This window comes from Triturus cristatus, chromosome 1_2 (assembly GCF_964204655.1).
Source record: "Triturus cristatus chromosome 1_2, aTriCri1.1, whole genome shotgun sequence".
Classification (NCBI taxonomy): domain Eukaryota; kingdom Metazoa; phylum Chordata; class Amphibia; order Caudata; family Salamandridae; genus Triturus; species Triturus cristatus.
The window spans coordinates 397796846-397817069 of NC_140580.1; the positions used below are offsets into that span (position 1 = coordinate 397796846).

At 40.8% G+C, this 20224-nt stretch overlaps 1 protein-coding gene across 8 annotated transcripts in view; it reads right to left on the reverse strand.

The window, feature by feature from the left end:
- Positions 1 to 20224, reverse strand: part of SGMS1 (sphingomyelin synthase 1) — a 768301-nt gene that overhangs the window by 71418 nt on the left and 676659 nt on the right. For all 8 annotated transcript variants that reach the window (XM_085605461.1, XM_085605472.1, XM_085605491.1 and 5 more), the window contains one exon: positions 1642 to 2507. In XM_085605461.1, coding sequence (XP_085461587.1) covers positions 1642 to 2267 — 626 coding nt within the window. In that variant the 5' untranslated portion in view covers positions 2268 to 2507. The remainder of the gene's footprint in view (positions 1 to 1641; positions 2508 to 20224) is intronic.

Sequence of the window (20224 nt, forward strand, 5' to 3'; positions counted from 1 at the left end):
AGGAACACTTCGCAGCTTAAGCCGGATCAAATACCACGATGTGAACTGTAGGTTCCAGCTTTTATAAGAAAAATCATTACAAATAGGAGGAAGAAGGGTGAATACATGGACACTAAAAATCAATCGTTGGGTGGCTTTGTGAGAAACTTTGTACTGTGCACCATTTAACTCACATCAAAGTAAAGAATGCCATCTGCATACAAAACCGGAAAAACAATTACCAATAGAAAACTGATTTCAATCTAATAAATACCAAACAGAATAGATATTGATGATATTGATTTCACAGCACGAAAGCCTCTACCAATTAAAGAAAAGTGCAGTAAACACTTTCAGCTTCCTATTTAACCTTTGAGTACAACGCCTGAATTCATCTACTTTAAGAGAACAGTTATGGGAGTGTGGCTGTGTGGAGTAAGACAACACAGAAATTTATGTCTGAAAAAGTTAACAGGCACCAAAGAAAATTCTTAAAGAGACAGGCTAGAATAATGCAGGAAACTTTTTTTTTTTTAAATGACGTAACTGAAGACATCTTTACCATTTGGGATAATAAGAAATACCATTTGCAGCAGACCTATTGTAAATTCAATTCACAATTGATCTTCAAAGACTTGATTTCTAGTTTATCAAATTGTTACAAGCATGGGGAGGGAATGTTAACTGTAAATGTTTACACATTACGTGGTCGTCCCCAATGATTGCATTATTCTCTGAAGGATTTGTGTGCGCGTTTGTAAAATTCATGCTCATCAGTTGTAGATTTTGCTACCTTGTCTGCCCAGGTACAGGGATCAGAGACAGTTTTCATGTCACTACAGTGTTTAATTCTCTTTTAGAGTGTAAAAGTTATTGAAAGCCAGTGACACGTAACCCAAATGCATGCTAACACTAGGACACGTTAAACTACACAGCAATAAATGAAACAGTTTTAATGTGTGTACTTAAGATGCAGGATTCTTACTAAATGGAATGCATTAATTTACGACTTTCTTCCAACCAACCACTTTTGCCTTTGTCTTTCTTTCCTTCCTCAACAGGATTATTCAAACTGTACCCAGTAGCTGATAAGCATTCGAATAATTAATAACCATTGCCTTTAAGATTTGAGACTTATTTCACAAGTATACCTTAGTCCCAATTACGAAGTCAACAAGAACCTTCCATCCCAGTCACTCGACACCAAATCCCCCACATCCTCCTCACTCAAAAGTTTGGCAATAAAAGCATTCCCAAATGTATAAGCAATGAATGGCATCATCAGCCAAAAATGAAAGCTTAACCCTTGGTCGTATTGCACAATAAACTGGTTTTGCACCACTTAAAAATCTGATAATTGCAGTAGGCAACTCTAATATTGCAGTGACTCAACAGTGCTGAACATGCAAAACGTGAATGAAGCCATCTAGCAAATAATATCAAATTCAAGAAATGGCTGTTCTTGGATTACCATTGGCAATCCGTAAAACCTTAAGTTTATAATTGTAAAGTATTCACCCAGCCACATTATTTTTTCAACTGCATTCAAAGATGGCAATAAAAACGTAATTCTAGATTAAAGCAATATTTTGGACATTTGTACAAGCTAGCCTGTATATGGAAACACAGGGTCGATAAATACTTAGTAAACGGCTAACTTACTTGTGTTTTAAAAAAAGCCACTGGATTAGCCACACGCCCACGAGGACCATCCCATTGATTTCACATATAGAAAAGGCCCACTCCACTCTGTTAAAATAATCAAAAAACGTGTCTGGTAGTGGAGGTTGTTCCTCCAAGGGAGGCACTCTTTCATGGACAACCGAAATCATCACTGTGGTAAAGATGAAACAACAAACTGCATAGAAAAAAGCCAGAAACGTTTTTCCCCATTCCGCAGGAAATGCATTCAATCGCTCTGGCTCTGGCATGGGAATATGGACCATCTCCTTCCTGTATCCATTTGGCATTCCATTCTTTTTGCTTTTGCTGGTGAAGCTGTTCTCACAGTTTGGGACAGCAGTGCCAATACTCAGATGCCCATTAGCATGTCCATTCTTGTGTTCCTCAATGTGGTGTTCAATTTTTAATGTTTCTATCATCTCCAGCAATTGCTGGCCATTGTCCGAAGTAACCCGCGATAATGGCGGCCTCTTAAAGTCCTCTTCTGTTAGCTTTAGCAAGCTCTGCCCATTCAGATTCTGAAAAGTCTCAGAGTATTCTTGCATGCCCGTCTCTGTAAGCCAAGTAGCCACCTCTTTCGGTGACCAGTGCACCACTTCCTTCATCTTATTACTGGGCAAATTTTCAGTCCTCAATCTTCTCCAGAGTACATATCAGTCTCTTTCTTTGCAGTACAGCAAAAACCCTCGCCTTTCCGTGCTCATCTTGTCAAACGTGCAGCAAAAGGTAGAGTGTAAACTTCTTAATGATGCAACCAAACTCTTAACACTTCAGGTAGCTTTTGATCTTGCTCGGAAACGCACCACTGAATTGTACTTGAAATGTTCTTATCCAAAGGATCATTTCTGTTGAGATAAAGAGTGAGATTTAAATTCTTATAACGTTTAGGACATTTCATTAAACATAGTAAGAAATCAATGCAAGCGTGTGAAAGGATGAAAGGATGATCACGACAAGCTTCAAGCACGGTCTCGTTAAAATAAAAAAAATGCCAGTGTGCCTGAAATCCAGAATGGAACCATTTATCCTGTATACCAGTACAAAGTGGCATGTAGTTTTCATTTATTATGGTTTTCGGCTCATAAGAACTACCAGAAAAAGTTTCACATACATAAAACTCAGTGGGTTGTAAACTGGTACTAGGACACAAAAAGATAAAAATAACTTTTTTTTTTTTTTTTAACTTTACTTGCAATTTAATACTAAATGGCACAAGTTAGGATGGTTGCACGTCATATCTACATCAAAGCAATGCCAAAATTAACCACAACTAGAGCCCAAGAAAGATTAACATAAAATTGATGTTCACTTGCCGGTTTGCAATGAATTAGAGGGACAACATTTCGGACTAACTAGAAATGAATGCAACACTGGAAAACAATGGAAAGTTATTTATTGTGTAGGGTGTCAACCTAGGATAAAAAGGTGCCTACATTAAATCAAGAGTTGATGCTAGAGATAACAATAGTGCAATGTCCCCAGAAATTACGATAACTCATGGATCTTCAACCAATGGAACACATTTATGGACCCCTGTTTCACATGGCTACAGAAAATACAATTATATGAAATGGCACCAGTGTTGGATGGACTGGCCTTTCGGGCAGTTTGACACACAGTGTGCGACCTGTTTTTTTTGGGGTCCAGTCACGGCCCACAGCACCCAAAAAATGAAATGGAATATTTAGGAACCCTTTCAAACTGGCGAGTCTAGCAGTGCCAACTGGCTAGACTGCCCCAAAGGTATATCCAGCACTAAATGGAACATTCATAAAAATTTGCAACGAAAAATACTGACTGACTGCGAATTATCAGGATAGCAAATGCAGTGGCACACCGACTGTAGTAAAATTATTAAGCAGTTTGATCATATAGAGGGAAGAGCAGGCTGGTACATCCTTTACAACTGAAGTCCGCACCAACTGTCGCCTTAACTGTCCCTTCAACAAGCCCCCACAGAATCTACCTAGGCATCTACTATGATGACCACCTATCTTAGCAGCAACCCACTTGGCAACACCACAGCAATCTATCATACCAGATTGCTGGCACCTCACACCCTCTTCGGTTGCCTATTGATGAACTCCAAGAAAGGGACCAAGGAGCCTCATGCTTCAACATACTATTCCTGCTCCCACTGTGAGGCAACTCTACAGCTATAAGTCTATGCCTACACAAGGGTTACAGAAATCTGAAAGAATCCATGGTTGCTCATTCATGCAAACGTTTTCTTTACAGTCAGGGCAACTATTTCTTGCCCGGTTTCAGCATGCCTCCTTACGTAGGAGTGAATTTTAGAGCCTGAAAAAAAAGTGCTGTTCTACTATGAGAAGCATGCTACTGAAGTGCTCAAAGGCTGAGAATAAACATTAAAACTGAAACGGTTAGGTTTTTACATCATGTATATTCTTATTTTCATTGTCTTTCCAAATGTGAAAATACTTTGTACACTGACCAACGCATCTTACCCCTATGAAAAACAACCAACATTACACTGGAGGGGTTTGCAGTTCAACATAAGCTATTAGATCCAACATAGGCGAGATCTTTCAAAACGTTCTGGCACTCACAGGAGAATAAGACATCGTACCGCCTTACCAACTCTCTTACCTTGTACTATTATTCAAATATACTATACAATTTATAGTATTTTCTTAACACTTGCGGTGTGACAGTTTTACAACAAAAAAATTCCCTGGCATACAATGTATGTGGGAAGCACACTGGAGGTTGAAGTATGTCTAAACCTTCTATTATATTAGAAAACGCCCAGTGCTTGTCAGTGAAAACACACTCCATTGGATTCATACAAATGTATTTAATTGACAAACGTGTTATAATTTTTTTCACATATCGTTGTAAACTTGAAGTGAACTGTTTGGTAAGATGAGGAACAAGCATTGGCACAGCCAATACGTTTGACTGGCAAAGCGGTTATTTCTTTCTTTTCATTATTACAAGTGTATACTACAAAAATAAATAGAAACAAAAATGAGTATGCCTCCACCTAAAGAGGCAGACCTAAATATGCAACAGAAATGTAAATTTAGAAATAAATTAACCATCACAATTTTAAGAGACCAGTATGACTATCCATAGCTGGCAGGTGTACTTAAAACAGGAATAGAAACTCGTTTTGAATCACGGGAAAATGGGATACTTATTGGTACAGAAAGAGTACAATTGACTTTGAATTACTATAACCCTAAGACCTCCTTTAGCAGTTAAAAAAGGGATATGGAATGGAAAGAAAAAATGAGTAGCAAGAGGCTGCCTTAAAAGTTCTGGCACTGAAAAAGACTTCTTTTTAAGGAGCCAATGGCAGAGGGGGTGGACAAAAACTTAATTTGATCAACTATTGAAGAGACCAATGGATTACAAACGCTGACCCAAAGCCCCTTAGCGCAAGTATGGACACATTTTTATATGACGTTAATTTGAGAATGTAGCAAAAACATTGTGTCTTAGAACAGACTTATCAATAATTTCGCTAAGATACAACCAGATAACTCCAAAACCACGATCTAGTACAGATAAAAAGTGAACATCAGGCACTTGTAGCATATATGAAATAATCCATCTGGGAATGAAGAGTCATCCATAGTACTTAGTCATACAAATATTTATACTGTGGGTCGGATTGTCTGCAGTATTGGGAGCATTTTAATGTATTTACTGATGCTATCAATTTTATATGGAGTTATAACTGATACCAGAGGATAAAGACACTGTTATACAATGTTATATTTTGTGATTTTTATAAAAAATATGTTTGAGTGAATACTTTCAAAAAGTAATAAAGCATTTTAAACAGCACAACAGACCTACATTACAAGACTGCACCTAGTAAAACATATGGCTAGGGAGAGTTGAGAAGGCAGTTTAGTGGAGTGGTTGAGGAAATGATCAAGCAAAACTTCATCAATTATTTAGTGAGCTACATTCTCTTCTATCGTTAATTGAAAATGCTTTTTTCCCTAATATTACGTCTGGAAATATTTTGGGATAGGCTGTTCATCTGGATCCTGCTTTCTAGTCATTCAACTTAGGAGGCTTTGGACCTTTGGTAAACAGTACAAATATTATGGATGAGAATGAATGAATCAATCTCAGTCCCTTTAGTCAACCTAGGTGCACTCCATTCCATTCTATTCCCAAAAGATTCCAGAAATGCAAATCATCTTTGGCAAAGTCTATGCCCTGATGAAGGATCACTGTGCATACACGTGCAGTGTTTGTGTTCATTCAGAGAGGACACAACCTTTAAGACCGAGCTTTACAGGCTTACACGAACTACGAGAAAATGGAATGGAATACAACCAGTAATTGCCAATGGTCGAGACGTGATGCAACTATTTACATACATTACTTTTGGGCTGCCAGGTTCTTCAACTATCATCACCCATTGTCATTACTGTTACTATTGCACTGCTTCCCACCAGATCCTTTTTGTTTTAATGTAGGGACTGACCTAAACTTAATGCTTACATATTGCTGTTTAATCATTTGTCGGATTTCTTTTGGGGGGGGGGGGGCGCTATATTCAGGTAACGGGTGTTAGGGAGGTAAGGTTATACACTACCCATGGTAGTGGAGTTCAGGTATTGCAGGCATTACATTGGTTAAAACAGAAGGCCCCAGGGTACATATGCCTTAAGGCTTCATCAGATACTAGGCCCAAAAATTACCTTGATTAGTAGCACAGGACATAAAACCACATATTTTCCACACAATAATTCAGTTGCTCGGCTAGACCTAGAAAGGGATGAAAGTGACAGGGGTGTGGAATTCCTATAGCCCGACGCCGAGGACATTGTTTGAGGTCAAGGACAACAGGCTTTTATGTTTATTTTGTCCGTGGGACAAGTAGGCTCAACCCCATGCAGTACAAGCCCTTTGGCTGCCAGTCTACAGAACCACATTAAGGATCAGGGAAGGGCACTGGCTGCAGTTATGGTGATATTTGTGAATATATGTTAATGCTGTTCGACTTGTATTTATACGTTTATTAATACAAAGCCTTTACGGTTGGGGGCAGCGCTCAGGAAATGTTGTAATCTCGGACTACACTACTGAAACTGGTTCCAGTATAAAAATGTGTACTCATTTGCAAAGTTTAACAATATGAATCAACTTGTGATGCTCCAAGAATGCTCTCTGATAAGAAGCAATAATTTGCATAAGCTAGAAAGCAAGATTGATGATTCTATGCTTTCAAAATAAAATATTCACTAACAAATGCAACTAGTAAAGAAATGTTTTTCTGTTAAATTTTAGTTACCATTTCTTTGAAGCATCAGTTCGTAAAATGTGTTGATACATGCTAGAATTCTCCAACAAAAATTGATAAAGATAAATCAGTGCAACCATTTTCAACAAGATAATGGGAAACATGAAAATAAGCAAGCATTGGCAAAAAGAATATGTCTGACATTGGTGGTCAGCCTTTTGGCTTTGTCAATGTGTGTCCTGTTTTGACATGGTCTTTGTAAAAATGTTATTGTTGTAGGAGCCGCCGGGCCATTGCCATTATAACAAACATTGGCAAAACACACAAATATTTCTGGGTCTCAAAAAAGCACACATTGCGACAGCAGTTCCTGGCAGTACACAAAACTGTGTGCTGATATGCTTCTTGTGAAAGAGCAGAATGCCGTCACACTAAAGCCAGCCTATAGAGAAAGAGATACACTTTCAATAAAAGCAAAATATCTTGGTTAGCACCAGACCTAATTAGATGCAAAATTCTTAATAAAAGTCACAAAGGTGCATCCATGGGATATGCCCTTGCATTAGTGCAGATTTATGGCTTTCATGAGTTTACACAAATGTACGGAAGTAGGCCTGGAAATCATACTCCTAGAAAATATTTGTGAACTCAATTTTAGCATGCGCAAATATTCATATATAGATTTGCTCATGCGAAAACCTGTTGAGCGTTTACAGTTCACTTTCCCTCCAACCACTTTTTTTCAAATCCTGAAAGATTTTTTACTTCAGCCCTTGTTAAGGAGCACATTTTAAACCTTTCTCAGTTATGGAAGATCAGATGAAGCTGGGGAAAACCCCTAAAACTTGCAAATTAGTAAATTTGCACAGACTCAAAAGGGTATTCCATCCCTGGAACTATTGCTTACTGCTACCTCCAATCCCAGTATGCTGATATGCAGAAAGGGGCAAAATAAGGGAATTGCTAGTATTTAGACCTTACAATAGTATGATCCCTGGCATAATCAGAGAGGCCATTATCCGAGTTCTTATATAATGAGATTGCTGCCATAATTTGATGCCACACTACACAGCAACAAATGGACAAGTGTGTTTTGTTACACTACACGTAAATTTAAGAAGGAACCTGTCCCATGGACAAGTAGATATTTTACTAAATTCCACACCCCTGCAGCGGAAAAGCACTCAAAGCAGAGTCTGCGGCATTGAAAAACCGAGGCTGGAAATGCAATGACCGCTGCACAGTGTTGCAGAGACTAGAGGAGGAAAAACTATGCGACTGAGACAGAAGTAACTGTCAAAAGAGCCTAAAAAAATCAGTATTAGTGATAATGCAACCATGGGGTGGGGTAGACAAAGAAACCCTTAGGCTGGAACAAGGACTCCAACACTAGCACAGGAAGACACAGGCTCGAAAACCAGAGAAAGGGGGACAGCCAGAAACTCCTTCATTGTTACTGGAGGACACACTGAACCGGAACGGAGAATTCCCAGATACTTGGACTGTTTTAATGCATCTGCATCAAGTAAGGCAACAGCTGTGTCAAGTCATTAGTGAATACAAGTGCCCCTAATAAAGAATGCATTGCCTATGTGTTTACTCAAATTGGACCTTCACATTGTCTACATAAAGATATTCCAACTGAATTGACTGTGTTTTTATTGGACAATTAATGTATGAGGTAGTCATACAGTGAGTCCATATTAACTGTTCAGTTAACAAAGGAGGTGATTAATCCGCTAGGTTACACTAGATCTTGTCTGAATTCCCAAAAGTAATCCCTTTCACTTTAAAAAAAACAAATTATTAGTATCTGAAACCATTCCTTACAGACTTTTTATGATGTTTTGGGGATTTAAAAGGTGTTATCCTAAATTGCAATAAAGAACATAAAAAGAAAATATACATTTTCTAATCTCTCAGAAAATAGAACACAATGATGGAATCAGAAACAATCCATTTATTAAAACCTTATAAGGACCCTAAAACCACAGATTTATATTGGCGGATAGATTTACTCAACATAGGTTAAAACATTGTTCAGAAGACCTCTGGCCCATTATGATTTTTTCGACCCAATCGGGGATTCATAGAAAATAGGCAATCAATGAGTAAAGTAAGAAAGGGTCAGGATTTATATGTTGTAATAGCAAACAAAATCTAAAAAACTCTTCTTCTCGCTGAACCCAGAGAAGGCATTTGATAGAGTAGATTTGAAGTTCTTACTGTGCAGTCTGGATAAGGCTGGTCTGGGTTGTACTATAACTCTTATTCTAGCAACTTTTAGAAGCACTAGGCTCGAGGTCATTGGAGTAAAGCATCCCCCGCCCAAATAATGGTTACCAGATGGATGAGACAAGATTGTCCCGCCTCCATCCTTGTTGGCCTCAATAATAGAGCCCTTCCACGATTCAGTACTTGGGAGTGCAGATAACAGCCTCACTGGACCAGTTATTCGATGCTAAGCTTCTCCATCTATTAGATGTCATTTTTAAAGCATCGTATCAATAGCCCAAGTTGAAGATTTTGATGTTTGGTTGTTTAGTGGCCATAAAAATGAATTTTCTTGCTTTGTTTTTTTTTATACGTTATATCAACCAGACTCTTCTGTTAACGATCCCACCCAGTGTCCTGAAACCTATCAAGGATATGGTGCTGACATTTATATGGAATAACAAGGCCTAAAGGAAGTAGGAAAAAATCCTTATTCCTATCCATATGCAAAGGGGGCCTGTCATTTCCATACTGGACTTCCTACATTCGGACTACACAGGTATTGTCCTTATTGGATATCCTCAATGTGGCTGGGCTCTAGACATTGTGGCAAAGCAACTTTGCTAATACCAATCAAAATGACAATGAGTAATTGTCCACAGCTACAAGAGGTGCTACCCATGAACCCTCTAACATTACTCCTGGAAGACTCAGGTCAGGATCCTCTGACCACTCGTTCTGGTAAACTCATCCATTTTTTCCTTGCACCTCACCTCACGATATCATATGCTTCGAATCAGCCAAATTCTCTACCACCCCCCCCCCCTCCCGAAAACACATGGTGGCTCGAAATATGGAATATTTACAACATGGAAAAACAGACTGTTAATTAGGGACAGCATGCAAATATTTGAAAACACTAGGGCTCCCTTCTGTACCTTTATCAAAAGCACATGTCACCAGAGGGGAGGCCTGCAGTACATGCGTCAGCTTTTTCATAGGTCTTGATTGTGTAGGCCTAGCCCTGCCCGGTCGTCCGGGGATGAGGACAATATTGCAGACTCTATTTTACACAACAAGCCTAACTGAAATCATACAAGATTGCTGCTTGGCAAGAAGCTAATGAGGTCAATGGGTGGCAATTCAAGTAGTCTTTGCTAGATTTCGATTTGCAACAGTTATTCTTTCTAGATATGCAAAATGCATTGTAATGAGGTCATCGTTGATATTTAGTGATACAAAAGGTGATGTGATTATCTACTCCTTTCTCTGTAAAAACTTTCTAAATAAAGTTTGGAAGAAAGAAAATACAATCTCACTTGTAGATTTCTTAGAGTGCAGATTTGAATTATACATTTCAGAATATATATGTTAATTTGAAGATGTGCACATTGTGTTCTCTCCATCAGCTACAGTGGCAAGCCCACAAAGAAGACAAATTAAGCAATTTTAATTGGATCCTGTAGTGTTGTAATGCTTTTTCACGCAGACTGTTCCCATGGGCTCTCTGGCCTTGTTCCACTCTTCCCACTATCTATTCCTTCATTGGAAGGCCCTCCTGAGACCAACTGCAATTTTACTCAAAAATCAATTTTCAATGACTTCTAACACAATTATCCCAAAATTATCCAAAACACATTTGAGGCTACAAAATTGCACTTGTAGAATGTTCCCTAGTTCGAGAGATTAATTATCCAATTTAAAAAATGCTGGCTTGCATAAAATAGGATGTTTTAGAAGGCAATGTGAATGTCTAAGCAAGCTTAAACATCAATGGATCTGTTCCGAAAGCCATGAATGCAATTTTTTAAGCTTTCCTGGCCATCTAAGAAGTCAGACATCTGAAAATTTGCGAGACACTGGGATATTGTTTAACTACTTCTGGATGCATAAATTAAGCTGCTATGTATAGTACAGTCCTGGTATTTTTCTAGTAACGAGAATTTAACATGGCAAAAAAAGAAATGACGCAAGCCACAACCATGAAAATCAGTATTCAATGATTTTTTCCGCCACAAAACAGCTTACACTACAAGGCATCTGAAATGTACTGTCAGTTGCTGTAGACCACTGGGATTGTGAGACCACCTCTCCCTTATTGGAGCACTTGGCAGTTCCACTTGCCCTGGAACACTCCACTCTAGCGAACAACAGTGTTCGCTGTTTCCCAACCTTTGGTGATGCACAAATAGTACTTCTATTCTTCCAATGTCCTGAAGAGTCCCACAGTAACCAGGGCCGAAACGCGTTGGCAGTATCGTTTGGAGGAGCCATTCAATCTTTAACATATTAAGCAATGCATTGGACACACATTTAAAAAAAAAAACAAAAACAAAAAACAGAGGTCAGGATTTTCCTCAGTGTGAGACCATTCAACTATTGCCCATATGGACTGTGCAATAAATAAGGAGCATAGCCACACTACTTGAACCAACTGGAAGACTGATGCAAGATTCTAATTGTCACATTTATTTTTGTCTTTTGTATATTTTCTTGGTTTCCATAAGTTAGTGATTGCCTTCCCTTTGTTACTTTGTATGTGCATTGCTACATTTAATGTTAACCTTAATGCACACTCTAGGTACCAGTACCAAGAGTTAAGATTATAATGCTACACAAGGAGTAAAATAAATCATAGTTTATGAAACTGGCCAAAAACACCAGGGATTAATGTAAGCATTCACAGTGGAAATTACTTAAATAAAATCTGTTACCATATTATACCATAGCTTCTGTTTAAACCGTTTTTTTATGCCAAAGTATTGTGGGGGGTCATTAGAGCAAACCCCTATAGTTTGATACACATTGTTAATATCTTTCATAATTGCTAGATGTTGAGTGAAAATCGATTACTTCGATGTTAACACACAAAAATACAAACAAATGATAACTACAAGATCAATACAAACTTGGCGCACACAGTCATACAATACAAATAAGTCAAAAGCAGACAAGTAATTTCGATCTTAACATTACAAAAAATATGAATTTTAAAAAAAGAGGGAAAAGGAACTGGCTAAATTTGATGTGCAATACATCACCCCCGACAGGACAGCAAGTTCAATAGTTTCAACTGGGAAAAGTTGAACCTTATAGCCGTAGACAATATCTGTCATGGAGCATGTAAGTAAAGTTCAATGAACATGGGGACAAATCTGGAAGAGCTTGACATAGCTACATAGAATAAATAGGCATAAGATGCATGTTCCAAAGTCGAATAGATGGAAACAGTCAAGAACAGAGGTTCTTAAGATGACTGCAATATTCTATGAAAATTCTTAACTATTTATGGATTTGAGAATAACAGTTTAAACAATTTTTGACAATTCTTACACTAATAGGACAATTAGACTCAGACTGGAATATATCAAAGCTTCCAAAAACAGAGGAACATTCAACAGGCCTGGTCAAAATTAAGCTAGCATTTGCCAAGCCAACAGTTCTCACCTATGAGAGCTATTGGCACGGGCATGTTTTCTAGCCACCATGCTACATCACTGCTCTACAGCAGCGTGGCTGCTGTGCAGCATGGCTAAATCCAATTAAATAAAAAAAAGTGCTATGAAACAGTCAACAAGGAGTAAGAAAAGAAAACAAGCATTGGCATAGCCAATAGGTCTCGCCTTTTGGACCTTAAGTGTTTAGCCATGCAACAGTTGCATAACTAAACACTTATAAGGTCCCAAAAGAGAGACCTATTGGCTATGCCAAGCAGCCGTGCGGCCGCAAAAGTGAAAGTGATCGCGATAGCGATCAAACAACAAATCTTATGAGCCAGGAAGACATATCACTTCCGCCAACTATTTGGTGACTTGCGCCCATGTCTAAAGGCAGTCGAGTTCAGTAAAGGGAAGTAAAGGAAGGAACTGGCTCCCTTCTTTTGGACAGAATCTGAAGCGGCCGGCTTGGATTCTTTCCGAAGTTGCCGCCCACCCCCTTCTCTCTGGAGAATGAAGCCACCTTATTGTTTTTAGCCCCATAGATGTGCAGCGCCACCAGGCACATGCCACCCTGAGAGCAGCATTCTAAATATAGCTCTCAAAGAGCGCTGATAAAGGGCCGCAGAACCAGAATTAATCTTACTCAGCCCCTCAGAGAGGAAGATAGGCCTCCGAGCCGATATGCAAGGAAATCCAGTGGGCTGCAGCTGTTTGCAGAACGAGGCTAACAAGGGGGTGATGGAAGCCACTGGAGGCCTGTTGCTGCCAGGCGAGGGCGCTACCATTGTGCTTTCACTACAACCAGTGCCCGCTGTCTCCCAGCTACTTTAACGTATGCAAGTCTGCAACACCACCATGCTACTACTATTACTGGTAATAGGCGGGCTTGACGGGTGGAAGGCAACATTAAACGCGGTGACCCTGAAGCCGGCGCCGCGCTTATCGACATAAGCTCGGTAACTTTGCCCTCTGCCTTGTGTGAAGTCGCAACACCTCGTGTGCACATCTGTCTGGCAGACACTGTGAAGCCGCAGAGACGCCCTGCGTGTGCACATTTCCTGGGCATGTGTCTGCCTTACGCCGTGCATGTGCACATCTTTTGTCCGGCATGTGTGCCTTGTGTGAAGTTGCAGCGCCGCGTGTGCACATCTCCTGTCTGGCAGACACTGTGTAGCCGCAGAGACGCCCTGCGTGTGCACATTTCCTGGGCATGTGACTGCCTTACGCCGTGCGTGTGCACATCTTTTGTCCAGCATGTGTCTGCCTTGTGTGAAGTCGCAGAGCCGCAGTGAAAGCTGAGATGAGCGCGCGAAAGTGAGAGCGCAGTGGGAGCGTGTGAAAGCTAATATCACCAGAGAGGAGATCTTGTGCGGGTGCACATCGGCTGTCCAGGCAAGTGCACATGTCCTGTCCCCCTTCGCCCACCAAGTCGACAACAATCGGTCTCGTCAAGGCGAGCAACGCATGCCCTGCGTCATTAGGGAGAGCTAAAAAGGAGAGTGGGTGGGAGCAACGACACAGACAGAGGAAGGCCGGGATTAACTAGGGGCAAGCAAACTGACAACGAAGTGTGGGCTGGAGGGGTAGGGCAAGGGTCTCCAACCTTTTGTATAGTAAGAGCTACTCGTGCTCGGTGAAAGTCACTCCGAGCTGCTATTATTTTTAGTGTCTTAATACTGGCCTGTAATGGTTGATCAAGTCATCACTCGAGAGTCGTTCTCCAAGAACATTTAGTGTTTATTGCAAAAGCTTCCCCACGACATGGAGCGTGTCTCCAGCACGAAGGTCGATCAGCAACTGACACAGTCCATCGAACCTCGAGCCGGCGCACACTTCATGCACAGGTCGACATAGTTCAAAGCAATACATTCTAAAATACATGCATAGTATTTTGTAAGACATCGTAACAAAGTAAACAACCCACTACATCACCTCCCCCCTTATAACACAAGCATTGGCATAGCCAATAGGTCTCGCCTTTGGGACCTTATAAGTGTTTAGCCATGCAACAGTTTCAGAACTAAATACTTATAAGGTCCCAAAAGCGAGACCTATTGGCTATGCCGTGCGGCCATGAAAGTGAACACGATCGCACAAACATCAAAGCGGCCACGAAAGTGAAAGTGATAATCGCGGTAAAGCGTGGCGCGCGCGCACATGCACTGTAGCTCTAGGCTGGCCTGGTAGCACTTTTTGGAGCCCTCTCAATAAGTCTCGCCAGACCAGCGCATGCGCTGGGTCAGGCGAGACCTAAAAAACAAATCAATATGTAACAAAATCTTTGAACCTAGCAGGGGGTTTTCTCGGCCTGCCAATGTGACTAAATGATGGTGGGTTCATGGTTGTTGACACTCTGACAGGCCCATTGGTGGACAATCTTTTGTTCCCGGAAACAGGAACAGCCCTCACATCCGACTGTAACCAATGCGTCCACCCATTATCATCTACCTCCAAATTGTTTTTTCTACTACTAATGAACTTGGCCTGCTCGTGTGTCACCTTCACCAATTGCCTCTTGTTCCACCATCCTTTCCCTTCCAGGAAAGCTGCCCCCTTACCAACGTTGTTAACCTGAACTGGACTTGAAAATACCGAATTCACTTTAATAACTTTAAAGGGTTTTTTAATCATCACCCAATCACCTACTTAAATTTTCTTGTTTCCCCAAACAATTTTTTTAATTAAACTTTTCTTTCATGCGCCATTGCTTTTCTTTAACCTTGTTCGCAATCATTCCAGTATCAACACATTCCTTTGCAACATCTGAACTTTTTTAGCCTAACCAAGAAGGAAATAAAGTAGTGAGCTTTTGTGTCCCTTAGTAGCTCAAAAGGAGTGACCTCTGTGGTACAATGGGGAGACGTATTATAATTCCATACTTTCTCCTCCAGAATTTTCCAACATCCAAACCTGAAGCGATAGCTGTCTGAATGCCTTCTTTCATAATCTTATTACCAAGTTCCACGAGCCCATTAGAAGGTGAGTACAGTGCCACCCTAACGTGCTTTATGTCTTGCAAGTCCCAAAATGTACGCATTTTTTCAGACACAAAATGAGTCCCTTTGTCCGTAACTAGAACACAACGAGCCCCTTCTAATAGAAATACCTTTTTTAGAAACGGGATAGTATTGGCTGAATAGGCTTTTACAATAAACACTTACATTTTCTCGGAGAACGACTCTCGAGTGATGACTTGATCAACCATTACATGACCACATCAGAGAAGATTACATTGGTGCCCACCACATGCAATATTATCAGCAGTGTCCACCTCAGCGTATGAGGCACGGTTGTCATGGCAGTAATGTAAACATGCATTGTCAATGTAAAATGCCTCTATGGGGGTGATGCATTACAGCTATTGTTGCAATGCCCCTAGCACCAAGTTATTAGTAGTAAGTCTCCCCAAACACCAACTTATGAGTTCTGAAAATACACATTTTCATCTTAAATACACACTTCAATTTTGGTATACATACATTTATTCAACTAAGCAAAAGCTTCCGATTTATTAGGATGGGCTGTACACAGGAGAACTACTTGCAGGTAGCAAGAAAGCTACCAGCAGATCATGAGCTACTTGTTGGAAAAGCTTGGACAAGGGCAGGCGCACAGACAAAGGTGAGTGGGCAAGAGGTGCTGGGGAATCACACGGAAACTGCTGTAGGGTGGGCAGGGTGGACTGGGGACAACATGGAGAGGGAGAAGAACACAGGGAAGACAGCTGAAACTAACTCACACAAGCTCTCATAGATTGCTTAAACAAAAAAAGAAGGGTAGCACCTGAAAAAGCGAGCAGTGGAAGGGCATAATCAAGGGGTCCATTCTCTAGCAAGAGAACAAACACACGAAGAGAAAGGAAACCTATGGAAGGTGAAGAAAACAAATGAGTGACAATTAAGCCAACATGGAAAGAAATAGGTGGCCTCTAAGCCTCCTTTAAGGTAACAAAAGATCTAGCAAGAGACATAACAAGCATTGGCATAGCCAATAGGTCCCGCCTTTGGGACCTTATAAGTGTTTAGTTATCCAGCACAATATCCTTGGTGCAACAACATCACGTGTTGCATGGCTAAACACTTATAAGGTCCCAAAGGCGAGACCTATTGGCTATGCAATGCAATCGGTCTTGCATTTGTAAAAGTTAGAGCTATTGGGGTTGTAAATAACAATGTTTCTTAGTTATGTTTTTTTGTAAAATATATCCCAGCAGTAGCATAAGCAATAAAAGAAAATCCAAGAGGCAAGGAAGGGGTGTTGTACCACAGGCTCTTGTTTTCTTATAGCTTAGACTGCAGTTACTGGGTATGAAAAAGTACAGGCTTACTGTAAATACAGGGCAAGCACGAAATCGAGTTTTACTGAGTGCTGTTTAACTGATAACTTATTTAACATAACGGCCTTAATTTTAGTTTTCAACATGACTAAATAATGAAGTAACACGATTACAGAATGTGCCAAATTATGCTGCATAATATGGCTTTTTTGCAGCATAATTTATTCAATCCTGCCTCATAATTTGGCCCTTTGCTGCCACATAATTCCAGTGGCTTTTCCTATAAAGCAATTAGGCAGTGCCAGATGGGCTGCTTTGTGAGGTAAATGAAAGGGCTTGTGTTTGTTATTTATGTGCATGTTTTATGTTCTAGTGGGACAACAAGACAACTGTTTTCAGAGGTGTTTTGTATAGTGTGATGTCGGCATCTGTAATGGTTGAGAAGCTTGTGCCAAAGTGGTGTCAATTGGTTCACTTGTGCACTACTGTACATAGCTACTCACACCAGTTTTTTTTTTTTTTTAGAAAGTATTTTATGCAGGTTTATACTATGCGTAGAATACAATTAACGGAAAGCAACTCCACATAAAAAAAAACACACGCACACAGAAGAAACAAAGCAAAGGAGACCTAAATAAATCATATGAACTTAAAGCTCTCTACTGTCATGATATAGCGTATTTGTTAAGGAAACCTAACAAATAATTACCTAGCTAAAAAAATTGATAAACCTATAAAAAAAAGAATGGTCTTGTTTGCCATGCCAAGGCGAGTCTCCTGCCATGCAGTCTACAGAGCAGGAAGGCATACTGGCTTGTAAGTCTCTGCCCTGTTGTTTTTTCCATAAACGCGCTCTGCAGTCTTTTAAAGTTATCGAGGATCCCCTCTCGCCGCCCCGTGGAGCCTTGCAGGAAAACCAAACCCCTCATCTACTCATATTAGAGAAGAAATTGCCTGCAGGCATTATAATAGTTGCATAGCCCTAACCTAATTCTTATTAAAACGACTCCTTGCTGAACCTGACCTTCTAAAAAACACAAAACGCAAAAATATGAAATTGATATTCATTTTAAAGCACTACGAGTATGGAAAGTAGGGTATGTTGGTCAGCACAAAGAGCATTTGAAAATTATGGAATGGGACGTGCTTAGAGGACTCACCCGTGGTTCGGATGTTAGAAATGCCTTAGAGTTCACCCGAGGCTTTTAATAAAACATGTAGTATGTGGGGGGGCTGCTGAAGTCAGAACTGTGCAGAGCCACTCACACCTCCTTATTGTGAGTCTAAAGTGTTAGTAATAGCCCATGTGAGCAGAGTTCACCAGTTGATACAAAGGTGACCTGTGCCCTCGAGTTACCTCGTCTCAGGAGACCCAGGGGAGTAACTATGCAGAGTTGCGCCAGCCAGACTCCTTGTAAGAGCCAAGCTGGTCACAGCTCTGTGTACAGACCTGCCCGCCATGGAGGGCTCTAAAGTCTGGAGCGGCATTAATGTACAAGGAAACAAAAGTACGTTCCATGACAACATTTTCGGTCTGTCGTTTTTGAAATGCTACCTTTCCAGAGCGATGGAAAAATCTGCATTTAAACATGTGTGATCTTTGTTGTGTTCAGCCTCTTTTTAAACGAATCCCTGACTCACCCACCCCGTGAAGACGCTGGATTCTCGTGGGACGGAGGACAGTTTGGTTGCTTTAAGATAAAGCAACTAATTTGCATTTAGCACGGCGGCTGGCTGTAAAGATGAAAGTGTTTCTAAAAGAGTAAGCGTGGTTCTATTATTGGCGTCTCGCTTGAGTCTCCAAAATAGGGCAAGATGGTAAGCGGGAGGATCCAAGTTCCACTTGTAGTGTCCTGGGAACTTGAGAGAGGGGGGGGGGAGCAGGAGGTGAGCCCGGGAGTGGTGCGCGCGCAGTCTGCTCTTTTTGGAAGCACATACTCGTGCTTGTGGCACGCCCCTGCTCGCTCCTGCAAGGTGGATGCCGCCACAAGCACTTGTGTGTGCTTCCAAAAAGAGCAGAACGACGGCTAAAGGTCCTCCTATGCAGCACATTGCGCGCTGCGTAGGCGAGACCTAAAAATGAGAAGAAACCACAGGACCATTGAAATTAAATGGGAAAAGAGAAGGTGGATCTACACCAGTGGTCTTCAAACTTTATAGCACTGAGACCTCTTGAGAAAACTGTTTTTCTATCTGGTCCTCCTTCAAGCTGAACTGTGTGGGGTAATTACATTTTTTAGAGCACCAAACGTGTACAGAGGCTGAGGGTGTGGGGGGGGGGGGCTCCTGACTGATTCACTTTTCCCCTTCATGCACTCTCCCTCCAGAATTTCTCGCCATCCCTTTTTAGACTGATACTGATCTGGGTTTAATCCATCATCATTCTTTAGCTCACCCCAGTTCAGACATGGCCATATGCAAATCAGTCTGACCCTGTGCCTCATGAGAACAGTCCAGCCCGAACTGCCAAGCCAGGTCTTCCCTGGACCGGAAACAAGCATCCTGGGACCGGTTTCGGCTTCATAACCCTCATCAGCCAGGCTATCTTGAATCCAGTGACAAAGTGAGCAAAGGACCCACGTCTGGGCATACCCTGCCAACTTAGGGCAAAGAAAGCGATACCAAACGGGATGATAGACGGAGCGTTTGAGCAAATCAAACACTCACCCCTAGTCAACGGAGCTCACACTGTTGATATTAAATAGAGTGGCCATGTACAAGATGATCAATCTACCAAGATTTCTCTTTGTGCTTTTAAACATCTCACTGATCCGAATGAAAACCTCAGTTAAGCGAAGAGGCTGAGACGCACAAATTACTACAGTTTGTTGAAACCCTGAGAATTCAAAGTGAGATCTAACACTTTGGTTGGTGACGGAGGAAAAAAAAAATACATCCTTAAATAACAATGGGCCTCCAAAATGCTGGTGGTAAACCAGACTGGAACCCGCCTGACCTACAATGGAAGGTTGGCAGCAGAACCTTTGGCAACCATGGAAAGGGTCATGGCAGCATAATGGAGAAATATAAAAAAGTATTTTTCCAATGTAATCTCCCCTAAAGAATCTTAACATTTGAAAAAGTAACATAAAAAAAATGAACGAAAGGTCTCCCCCGGAAAAAGTACTCGGCTTTATACGGGGTGAGTTTTGTCGGTTTGGTAACATTTCCTCCAATTGTTACCGAGAAAAACAAAGTGTTCCTGTCAGGTGTACATATGCGCCTCTTACACAGAATTGCACAGTAAAAAGTCACTATAATGCCGATTTATATTTTTCTTAACACAATACATTCTCTCTAAGCAAATAATTCAGCAACCAATTATGGTTTAAGAGCACAGTGTATTTCGACAAAGTTTTTAAATAGCTGCTTCCCTTTGCATGATGCATAAGCCTGCTACAG